Source organism: Suncus etruscus, chromosome 1, assembly GCF_024139225.1.
Source record: "Suncus etruscus isolate mSunEtr1 chromosome 1, mSunEtr1.pri.cur, whole genome shotgun sequence".
NCBI lineage: Eukaryota > Metazoa > Chordata > Mammalia > Eulipotyphla > Soricidae > Suncus > Suncus etruscus.
The window spans coordinates 190,455,583-190,467,264 of record NC_064848.1 but is presented as its reverse complement, the minus strand read 5'-3'; the positions used below and the strand labels follow the sequence as shown (position 1 = coordinate 190,467,264).

At 48.0% G+C, this 11,682-nt stretch overlaps 1 protein-coding gene across 1 annotated transcript; it reads right to left on the bottom strand.

Annotated features, from left to right (window-relative positions):
- Positions 1 to 3,840: 3,840 nt before the first annotated feature.
- TMEM106A (transmembrane protein 106A) lies at positions 3,841 to 11,206 on the bottom strand. Its single transcript, XM_049781893.1, has 7 exons — positions 10,921 to 11,206; positions 10,213 to 10,276; positions 7,424 to 7,577; positions 6,776 to 6,916; positions 6,618 to 6,661; positions 4,657 to 4,710; positions 3,841 to 4,135 (listed from the first exon to the last, which is right to left on the bottom strand). Exons 1-7 carry the CDS (start codon positions 11,102 to 11,104, stop codon positions 4,015 to 4,017), a joined length of 762 nt encoding a protein of 253 aa, XP_049637850.1. The 5' UTR covers positions 11,105 to 11,206; the 3' UTR covers positions 3,841 to 4,014.
- Positions 11,207 to 11,682: the final 476 nt, after the last annotated feature.

Sequence of the window (11,682 nt, the reverse complement as noted above, 5' to 3'; positions counted from 1 at the left end):
GGCACCCTGCCCACTGTACTATCTCTCCAGCCCTAATTGAATTTGAGAACCTCAACTGTCACATCAATGAGAATGCTACTTACCTTCATCAGGTGTCACACTGGCTGGGGTGGTAGTACAAAAAGGGGGCTGACAAGCTAGAACACTTGCCTTGCATCTGCTGATCCTGGATTGATCCCTAGCACTGTATATAGTTCTGGAGTACATCTAAGGTCACTCTTATGCACACAACCATGAGTAGTCCCCAATCATTACAGAGTGTGGCTCCCAAATTCAACTCTCCTCCCCCCAAAAGGGGCTGAAGTACATGCTTTGCCTGCAGGAAGCTTGGGCTCAGTCCCTAGCACTGCAGTTCCCTCATGCACCTCTAGGAGAAACCCCCAAGGAGTAGCTTCCAAACACTAGCAAGTATGGCCCAAATGACAAACAACAAAATGTCACAGGATTCATGCCCTAATTATAGAGAAGCCACTAAGCTGGAGTGATAGCTCACTGGATTGAACACATGCTTTGCAATGAGGTCTGGGGTTAATAGCCAGTGCCACTTGCTCCCTGAATACCACTGGGAGTGACTCCTGAGCACAGAGTAAGGAGTAGCCCTGGGGCTTTTAACCTGTGTTGCCTCTTGCTTATCTCTTTTCAGTCAACAGATTACATACAGCAATGGTGAACTACAACCATCAGACAAAAAAAAAACAGCAATCACACTTCACCATCCAGTGACATCTCCACCCTCCAAACCACCTCCTCCACAGCTCTTCTAGAAGCAGTAGCTAGTCATTCATAAAATGTGATTTCTTACTGGAAATAACTGAGAAATGTTGGCTCTGTGAGACTGGAAATGAAGACACAGGGTGGGGTGGGCAGAAAGTTCCTGACGGAAAGAGAATGGGAGAACTGGAAGGCTCTAGACAAAGTCAATGGGAAAATTGGTTGTGAACTCCCCACACAATCCAACACCACCACTCTGGACCTTACTGTCACCCTTTCCCCCAGGTAATGCTGAAAGCTGAGGAAGGAGCTGAGTCACACCAGAGTAAGTCTGGGGCAGTAGTAGTAGGTGGTGGCAGGCAGAGATGCCCCATATCCATAAAAATGGGAAAGTGGGGTTCTAGTCTCAGGCATGAGACACTGGGCTGGAGAGGGAGGATGACAACAAAAATCCACAGGTCTGGGGGCTGGCGAGGTGGTGCTAGAGGTAAGGTGTCTGCCTTGCAAGAGCTAGCCAAGGAAGGACCGAGGTTCGATCCCCTGGCGTCCCATATGGTCCCCCCAAGCCAGTGGCAATTTCTGAGCATCTAGCCAGGAGTAACCCCTGAGCATCAAATGGGTGTGGCCCGAAAAACAAAATAAAAAACAACAACAACAACAAATCTACAGGTCTGGGGTCAGAAAGATAGCACAGTGGTGGGGCATTTGCCTTGCATGCGGCCGACCCGGAAGGAACCCGGTTCAATTCCCAACATCCCATATGGTCCCCCAGCCTGCCAGGGGCGATTTCTGAGTGCAGATCCAGGAATAACCCATGAGTGCTACTGGGTGTGGCCTAGAAACCAATCAATCAATGAATCAATAAAGTTAAAAAAAAAATCTCCAGGTCTCAGGACAAGGAAGTGAGTTGATAATAAAAAGCAAGTCTTGGGGCCAGAGCTTATCTTGCATGTGACCAACCCTGATTCAATTTCTGGCATCCCATATGGTCCCTAGAGCTCTCCAGGAGTGATCCCTGACTAAGAGGAGTAAGCCAACACTACTGGGTGTGGCTCCAAAACAAACAAAAAAAATAAACAAGTTTGGATTTGGGGTCACACCCAGTAGCGCTCAGGGATTACTTGTGGCTCTGTACTCAGAAATTACTCCTGGCAGCAGACCATATGGGACATGGGGATCAAACTCAGGTTGAACACCTTTAGGGCAAGCTATACCTACTATACTCTCACTCTGGCCCAAGAAGCAAGTCTTGCATGCAGGAGATTTACGTTTGATCCCCAGAACCAGAGGGGGTAAAAACATTCTACATGCTTCTTCCTTCCTGGCTCACAGCCTTTCAATTTAGCAGAGGGAGCTAAGAGATTACTTTTTTTTTTGGTGGTGGTGGTGGTAGTTATTTGGGGCCCCATCCCATCCAACGGTGTTCAGAAATCATTTCTGGTGATGCTTTGGAAACCATACGGGGTGCTGAGGATACAATCTGAATAAAAGCATGCAACTATCTGACCTGAGATTCCACTTTTCTATTAAATACAATTTTTAATTGAATTACAGTAAAGTTACAAAGTTTTATGATTGAGTTTCAGTCATACAATGTCCAACACCCATCCCTTCTCCATGCATGTTTCCTGATGTCCCTAGTTTCCCTCTTGCCCTCTCCCCTCCCTGCCTGCCTTTATGGATGACATTTTTCTTATCTCTTTCTGTCTCCCCACCCTTTTTATTTTTAGGTTCTGGGTCACACCCACCAGTGCTTGGGTTATTCCTGGCTCCATGCTCAGAAATTACTCCTGGCAGGCTCAGGGGACCATACAGGATGCCGGGATTCAAACTAACTCCCATCCTGAATTTGGCTGCATGCCAGGCAAACACCCTACCACTGTGCTATCTCTCCGACCCCTTCCCTCACTCATTTTTTCTTTTAGATATTGTGGTTTACAATATTGTTACCAGCAGGCTATACATCACCCAGTTCTTGTTCAGAGGATTCCATTTTGTTTGTTTGTTTTTTTTGGGGCCACACCCTGCAGTGTTCAAGGCTTCCTAGCTCTGCACTCAGGAATTACTCTTGGTAATGCAATGCAAACTCCTTACCCACTGAATATCTCTTCTGCCCTGAGATTTGAGCGTCTTGAGTTGATATCTAGGTTGTTCCAGTTCTCTCTTCCCGTTGGACTTGTGAGGGGAGTGCCTGGGTCCTTTCAGTGAAATCCACATAACATTGGATTTGGGTGAAACTGAGGGAGTCCTCAGGGCAAAGTTTCCTGTGGGACACAACTGTGGAAGGGATGGTGCAGGTGGGGGTTTCATAGACAAGAATATTTAACTTTGGAGGGACCTTATATATATGAGAGAAAGGGAGAGAGCAAGTTCCTGTGAGTAACATCTTAGGATCCAGCAGTACAGGCCTGTGGCTCCTAGAGAAATGAAGAAACAGAGGGGGAGCAGAAGAGTCCTCTAATTCCCTTCCTGTTCACAGGAAACATTTTTTGGGGGGTTGAAAGGGCCCACGCCTGGTGGTACTCAAGGATTACTCCTGGAGGGCTCAGAGACATATGGGATGCCAGGAATCAAACCCAGACTATTATTCTGATCCTAAGACTTTTTTTATAAACCAAGTTTATACTTTGTTCATACTTAACAAGCAGAATCTGGAGCTGGAGCCATAGCACAGCAGTAGGTTGTTTGCTTTGCACGCAACTGACCCAGGACAGACCTGGGTTCGATCCCCGGTGTCTCAAAGAGTCCCCCAAGCCAGGAGCGATTTCTGAGCACATAGCCAGGAATAATCCCCGAGCGTCACCAGGTGTGGCCCAAACCCCCCTCCCAAAAGTGTGTGTGAGCTTTTGAGTGTGTGGTATTGTGAGTTTGTGAATGTGGGCATGAGCATGTGTGAGTATGTTAGTGTACAGGAGCCCTGTGGGCATGTGATTATATGTGAGCATGTTTGAGCATGTGACTGAGTTTATTAGTGTACATGTAAGCCTGTGATGGTGAGCCTGTGATTATGAGTGTGTTAGTGTATAGGAAGGAGGAGTGGATGAGTGTCTGAACCCATGTGTAACTGTGAGCATATGTGAGTGTGTTAATGTATGTGTGCCTGTGACCGTGTGCGTGTGAGCATGCAGTTAACTAATATACAAAGATATCTGTGCTAAAGGCATTGGGGGTGAAAGCAGCATAGAATAAAAGCTTTTCCTTTGGGAAGTCACTTTGCTCCTTCCTTGGGAAGCGTGGAATAGTAAGTGGCAGACACAGACCTATGTGGCCTGTGCCTGAAGATGAGTGGCAGCAGTGGACAGGTCATGTCAGAAGAGAGGCTGGCCTGGAGGTGAGTGATGTGTTTCCACGGCAGTCCACATATTCATAGTTCTCAAAGGGCTTCTGCTCCGAATGGCCCAGGTAGGAGTAAGTCAGGATGGCCCTGCGGAGGAAGCAGTTTTTATGGCTGTGTTTGAGAGAAGCTCTAAGTGCCCTCCTCTCTCCCTCCTCCTCCTCCCTTCCTTCTGCAGTCCATTCTGCCCAGACACTAAGGCCAGCTCTCCCCAAAATTTTTTTTGTGGGCGAGGGGTGTCAGACCTGGTAGTAGCAGGGCTTACTACTCCTGACTCTATGCTTAGGGATCACTACTGGGGTTGAGGGGACCATCTGAGGGGCAGGAATTATGAACTATCTAGGTCAGCAATGTTCAAGGCAAGTGCCCTACCCGCTGCATTCTGGTTTCAGCTCCCCAGATGCCCCATTGGTGCTCCAGACAGCTCTGTGGTAGTCATCCTAATAACTTACAAGCAAATGGACCCATGTGGTGTACCCCAAGACCCTCCCATATCACCCAGAGCCAAAAAAGAACTCCAGAGTGACTTTTTCTCTGCCTACAAGTCAGATAGCCAAGGTGAGAGTGGAGTGAATAGGAGAAAGGATTGCAGAGCTCCGAGTGCTACGTACTGGATGTGCAGAACCACATGGTGGATTTTGATTTTCTCCCACGAACAGATTTTGCTGAAAGAGAGAGGGAGTGCATGAGAGATCAGCCATATATCATTGGTCCTAGGGCATGGAGGAGCCCTGCAAATCCCAGCCCGCTCTCTTCCGGCCCCAGGCCATGGGGATAGGGAAACTACTTCCCCATTGGGTCTCCCTCCATCTGCCTCAAGTGAGCTTATCAGTTATTGCAATATCACTCCTCAAACTTCTGGTGGTTTCCTGTGAGGCACTAATCAGTCCTTCTAGGAATTGCAGAAATCAAAATTCCTGCTGAAGTGCTTGCTGGAAGTGACATCCTGTAAGGATTAACCACATTCCAGTCTGTTTTTTATTCTTATCTGGGCCCAAAGGTCCACTGGGGACCAATAAGCCCTGTATTCCTGTTTACTGCAGTTTTAGTTACGCAATTGCTAGCCAGATGCAGGCTCCAAGGGAATTTTATTGGGGATAAAAACTGTGTTTCTGGGGCCAAAGCAATACCACAGAGGATAGGCTATTCGCCTTGCATGTGGTCAACCAGGTTCAATTCCTGGCTTCCCATAGGTCCCTCAAACTTGTCAGGAGTGATTTCTTTCTTTTTAATTTTGGGCCACACTTATTGGTCCACAGGGGTTACTCCTGGATCTGTGCTCAGAAATTTCTCCTGGCAAGCTCAGGGGACCGTATGGGATGCCAGGGATCAAAACTGGATTGGAAAAAAAACAAAACAAAACAAAACAAAACTGGATTGGTTGGTTGGCCCGTGTGCAAGGCAAACGCCCTACCCACTGTGTTATCATAGCCATAGCCAGGAGAGTAATTCCTTCCTTCCTTCTTCCATCTATTCTCTTTCCTTCCTTCCTTCCTTCCTTCCTTCCTTCCTTCCTTCCTTCCTTCCTTCCTTCCTTCCTTCCTTCCATCTATTCTCTTTTCTTTTTCTCCTTCCTTCCTTCCTTCCTTCCTTCCTTCCTTCCTTCCTTCCTTCCTTCCTTCCTTCCTTCCTTCCTTCCTTCCTTCCTTCCTTCCTTCCTTCCTTCCTTCCTTCCTCTCTCTTTCTTCTTTCTTTCTTCTTTTCTTTCTCTCTCTTTGGGTATGGCCCCCAAAATAAAAAAAAAAAACAAAAATAAAACCCACCTGGGTTATTTTTTGGGAGGAGGGGGAGTCTATACCTGGTGGTGCACAGAGTTTATGACTGGCTCTACACTCAGAATTACTCCTGGTAGGTTCACGGGACCATATGGGATGTTGGGGATTGAACCCTGGTTGACAACATGCAAGGCAAACACCCTACCCACTGTGCTATCACTCTGCTCCTCTCCCCGTTTTTAATGTTTGTTTGGTTTGGGTCACATCCAGTTGTGCTCTGGATTTACTCCTGGCATGCTCGAGGGACCATATGGAAAGCAGGGGATCAAATCTGCTTTGGCCACGTGCAAGGCAAATGTTCTACTTACTGTGTTATCCCTCCGGCCCGTTTCTGGGTTTCTTGAGATAATTCATGGGCATGTATGCTTTTCATGAGGGAGGTCTGAGGTGGAATCTCAGCACTCCACGAACCCCTGAGCAGCACAGCAGCAGTAGTGAGCCCCTGAGAACAGAGCTAGGCAAAACCTGGAGCATTCCTTTTTGTTTGTTTGTTTTTGGGCCACACCCAGTGCTGCTCAGGGGTTACTTCTGGCTATGCTCTCAGAAATAGCTCCTGGCTTGAGGGACCATATGGAATGCTGAGGGATTGAACTATGGTCCATCTTGGGTCAGCTGCGTGCAAGGCAAATGCCCTACCGCTGCACAATCGCTTGGCCCCAGACTGGAGCATTTCTAAGTGTTGTCCAGACTCTCAAAACAAAACAAGACACCAAAACCGATAAATAAAACAAAACAAAAAAAGCTGGTTTCCAACCCAGGGAAGAGGCTAAGTGAGGAAGGGGTCAAATAATACTCACTACGTGCTTTCTTCTTTGATCTTGGTGGATACTGTGTACACCATCTGTCAGTCAAATGGCATGGCAGAGTGAACTGAGCCCCCAAACCAGCACCTGTCCCCCCACCAAGTGTCACCCACATATGGGTATGGAGGGCAGGCCAGGGAACAGGGCATCACCTGCTGAGTGGTAAATGGACCAATGTGTAGGAGGCTGCTGAGGGAGACCTGGCCCACCACCAGGGACACATGCAAGGCTTCAATGGTGATCTGGGTCACAGTGATGGGGTAGTAGTTGGTGTTGGAGATATTCAAGATATTCTGGGGAGGAAAGCAAGAAGATGCTGCAGGTAGTCTTCTTTGTAAAAGGCTGACCTGTCACAGGTGCCTGCCCTCCCTGAGTACCTCCCTTGGCATCAGGGCAGGCAGCTGCTGAAGACCAATGTCAGAAAATCCCTCTGGGGGGGGGCTCTGTTTTCTTTTCTTTTGTGGTTTTGGGGTCACACCCAGCTGTATTCAGGGTCTACTTCTGGCTCAAGGATCACTTTCTGGCAATGCTGTACGGAACCATATATGGCATCCCAACAGAAGCAGGCTGGGTGAATGCAAGTTCAGCCTTACTCAACTCTGATCAGTCTGCCCAGGGATCCCAGCTATAGGCTCCTCTTCTGGCTTCTGCTATGAAATTTACCATTGCCTCCAGTTTCTCCCCATGTTTTGGATACTCTCTAGAGGCCATGTGAACTCTGCTTTCCCAAACCGAAGTTGTTCGGAAGAAGCATTGTTGGATGGTGGAAATGGAGCTTTAAGGCACAGGCCCCCACCCACCGATACATTGATGTAGATTTCATCCTTGTCCAAGGCCACCAGGGAGGAGTTGAGTCCTGCAGGCTGCACAGAGATGGAGCGGGGATACAGGACAAAGAACAAGAATGAGGTTGTCACCAGGGAGATGAGCACTGCCAGGGACACGAACAACTTCCTGTGGGAAAGCAAGACCCAGGTTAGAGGTCTGAAAACCAAGAGTTGAATGGGGGGCCGGGCGGTGGCGCTAAAGGTAAGGTGCGCCTGCCTTGCTTGCGCTAGCCTTGGACAGACCGCGGTTCGATCCCCCGGTGTCCCATATGGTCCCCCAAGCCAGGAGCAACTTCTGAGCGCATAGCCAGGAGTAACCCCTGAGCGTTACCGGGTGTGGCCCAAAAAACAAAAAAAAAAAAAAAAAAAAAAAAAAAAAAAAAAAAGAGTTGAATGGCTGTGGAGTTCATGCATGGTTTCCACAGAGCAAACTTTTGTTTTTTTTGGTTGTTTTTTTTTTGTTTTTGGGCCACACCCGGTGACACTCAGGGGTTACTCCTGGCTCTGTATTCAGAAAATGCTCCTGGCGGGGCCGGAGAGATAGCATGGAGGTAAGGCGTTTGCCTCTCATGCAGGAGGTCATCGGTTCGAATCCCGGCGTCCCATATATGGTCCTCCCGTGCCTGCCAGGAGCAATTTCTGAGCCTGGAGCCAGGAATAACCCCTGAGCACTGCCGGGTGTGACCCAAAAACCACAAAAAAAAAAAAAAAAAAAAAAAAAAAAAAGAAAATGCTCCTGGCTTGGGAGACCGTATGAGATGCCAGGGGATCGAACTGTGGTCAGTCCTAGGTCAGCTCATGCAAGGCAAACGCCTTACCGCTACGCCACCAGTCCAGCCCCAGCACACTTTTTTATTTCTGTTTTTTGGGCCACACCCAGCAGCGCTCAGGGGTTCCTCCTGGCTCTACACTCAGAAATCGCTCCTGGCAGGCTCGGGAGATCATATGGGATGCCAGGATTCAAACCAATGTTGGTGGTGGGTTGGCTGCTTGCAAGGCAAATAAATGCCCTTGTGCTATCTCTCTGGACTTTCAAGTCTTTCTTATTTGAAAAAATGGAAATTACTATGCTTACCTAACAGAATTTGGTATAGGTTGATGTCTAAAAAGGCACTAATTTCTAGGTCTTGATGAATAGCAAAAGGTCAATAAATTTGAACTTATTTTTTTTTTTTCCTTAAGCCAGTCAAATTGAGCAGTGGGGGCAGGAGGGGCAGAGAGATAGCATGGAGGTAAGGCATTTGCCTTCTTTGCATAAGGATGGTGGTTTGAATCCCGGCATCCCATATGGTGCACTGTGCCTGCCAGGGGCGATTTCTGAGCATAGAGCCAGGAGTAACCCCTGAGCGCTGCCAGGTGTGACCCAAAAACCAAAAAAAAAAAAACAAGAGCAGCGAGGGGGTTATATATTCCAACTTTTGTGATACTAATGTTAATAAGTTCTGATAAACCATTGCCATTGGACCAGCCTAAATGTGAACTCTGTTTTTTTTTTGGGGGGGGGTTTGGCCCATACCTGGTGATGTTCAGGGGTTACTCCTGGCTATGCGCTCAGAAGTCGCTCCTGGCTTGGGGAACCATATGGGACGCAGGGGGATCGAACCGCAGTTCGTCCTAGGCTAGCGCTGGCAAGGCAGGCACCTTACCTCTAGCGCCACTGCCCGGCCCCAAATGTGAACTCTTTTTACTGAAAGAAGTGCATCTGAATTTTTGGTTTTTGGGTCACACCCGGCAGCACTCAGGGAACCATATGGGATGCCAGAATTCGAATCACTGTCCTCTGCATGCAAGACAAAGTCCTGCCTCCATGCTATCTCTCTGGCCCCTCCATCTGAATTTTTAAAGTTTTAATTTTAACATTAAGGGGCCAGAGAGATAACATATCAGTAGGGTGTTTGCCTTGCATGCAGCAGATTCAGGTGGTTCTAATCCCGACATCCCACATGGTCCTTCGTGCCTGCCAGGAGTGATTTCTGAGTGCAGAACCAGGAATAATCCCTGAGTGCCACCGCTGGGTGTGACCCAAAAGCCCCCCCCCCAAAAAAACCCAAAACCACAAACCCCAAAATAACCCAATTTTAACATTAATTACCAGAACAGGACATTATTGTTATGCCTGGCTCTGTACTCAGGACTTACTCCTGGCAGTGCTTGGGGGATATGGGATGTTAGGGATTGAACCTAGGTAGGCCGTGTAAAAAGCAAACTCCCTACTCACTGTCTATTGTTCCAGGTGTGTGTGTGTGTGTGATTTTTTTTACGTGCTGGCATTGAATCAAAATCTCACACATGCCAGGCAGATGCTCTAATATTGAGCCACATCCAGAGACTCATTAGGTATCTTATGAAGGGCACTGCCAGACTCAAATTGTGAAGTTGTGGGCCTGGAGAGAGATCACAGTGGCGTTTGCCTTGCAAGCAGCCGATCCAGGACCTAAGGTGGTTGGTTCAAATCCCGGTGTCCCATATGGTCCCCCGTGCCTGCCAGGAGCTATTTCTGAGCAGTCAGGAGTAACCCCTGAGCACCACTGGGTGTGACCCAAAAAAACAAAAACAAAACAAAACAAAACAAAAAAAAAACCAAATTGTGAAGTTGTGGTGAGGGTGGGCTGGGTGGTGGCTCCCAGATTGAAGCTGGGAAGAACCAACCAGAGATACATAGAGGTGGTGGGGGTTTGGAGGTGTTACGAAATGAGGGAAATAAAGAGCAAAAGTTTTTAAGGGCAAAAGCCTGAATGGGTGAGAGTAGAAATGAAGCTTACGTGCGCCTTGGTTTCAGCCTCTGGTCCCCGTAGGGGATGAGGGCCACCAGCTGCTTTTCTAGCTCTGTGGAGAGAAAAGAGTGACAGAGAGGGCCAAGGAGTGGCTATTATATTATTTGCTGTGCCAGCCAGCCACCTAGAAGCACCCCTTCAGTGCATACACACTGGGCTCAAGGACAATGGAAACACCAGATTGAGCTAGTAAAAAAAAAATTTTTTTTTTCCCCTTTGGTTTCTGGATCACACCTAGCAGCAGCTCTCAGGGGTTACTCCTGGCTCTGCACTCAGTAATCAACTGTGGCAGGCATCTGGGATGCTGGGATTCAAAACACCTTTTGTCCTGGATCGGCTGCGTGTAAGGCAAACACGCTACCACTGTGCTATCTCTCTAGCCTCTGAGCTAGTAAAATTTGCATTTGTCTGGAGCAGAAATGGTTTTCACTCTGCCAGCTACCAGCATATCCGAGCCTCCAGCTTCCTGTATAGGTCATTTGTGACTCCTTGACTTTCAAGGTACACAGTTGCTGAGGGATCAGTGTAGCTGAGTCCCTCTTGGAATTCTGAATCTAAGAATAGTCAGAATCACCAAGGACAGACTGAAACTGGCAGCCCAGGGTTGGAAATCTCACCTCATCTGGGAGTCTAGCCATTTGGCTAACAGAAACTTATCCAAGACTCCAGCCTATGTCAGAACCTTGGACAACTTACCTCGAGGTATCTCTCCACTGCCTTGGCAGGTGGGACAAGTCACAAAGCTGGTACCTCTGGGATGAGGCACACAGGAGCAAGAAGACTTCCTGCCACAGGTGCTGAAGTAGCTGACAGACTTGCTGTCATCAGGGGTTAAGATGAATTTGTTCTCATCCTCCAGAAGGTTTTGTAGGGAGGACATCCTTCAGGGAGAGTTTTTCCAACAGAACAAAGCTCAGTTCTCAAGACAGACAAGGAGTCATATCCTAAATGCAACGGGGAAGAAAATGAGCAGTTAGAACTCGCATCTCAGAAAGCTCCTGGCACTTTAATTTCTTGCATTTTTGTGAGGCCCGATCTGTCTTGCCTGTGAGAGGGAAAGAGAGAGAAAAGTGGGCCCGGATAGCACAGCGGTGTTTGCCTTGCAAGCAGCCGATCCAGGACCAAAGGTGGTTGGTTGGAATCCCGGTGTCCCGTATGGTCCCCCGTGCCTGCCAGGAACTATTTCTGAGCAGACAGCCAGGAGTAACCCCTGAGCACCGCCGGGTGTGGCCCAAAAACAAAAAACAAAAAAAAAAAGAGAAAAGTGAAAGTTATTTTACTTTTTAAGGGAAAAAATTAGTGCCTGAGTTTCTTCCTTTTTGTGAAAGCTGCTGAACTGCCACTTATTTCATGGAAAGGAAGTGGGGGTAGAGCTGGAGGGCTGGAGTAACTTCTCTATAACAAGGCTACACTGCCTCTGAAAAGGTCTCCAGTGGGGTTGATGGCCGATTTTCTCAA

Bases quoted from the DNA above. Each gene is read 5' to 3' on its own strand.
- TMEM106A (XM_049781893.1), bottom strand. From the start codon at position 11,104: ATGTCCTCCCTACAAAACCTTCTGGAGGATGAGAACAAATTCATCTTA. The intron at 4,711-6,617 runs GTGAGTATTATT...TCTCTCTTTCAG, and splicing joins ATCAAAGAAGAAAGCACGTA to CAAAATCTGTTCGTGGGAGA. The intron at 4,136-4,656 runs GTACGTAGCACT...CTTCCTCCGCAG, and splicing joins CATGTGGTTCTGCACATCCA to GGCCATCCTGACTTACTCCT.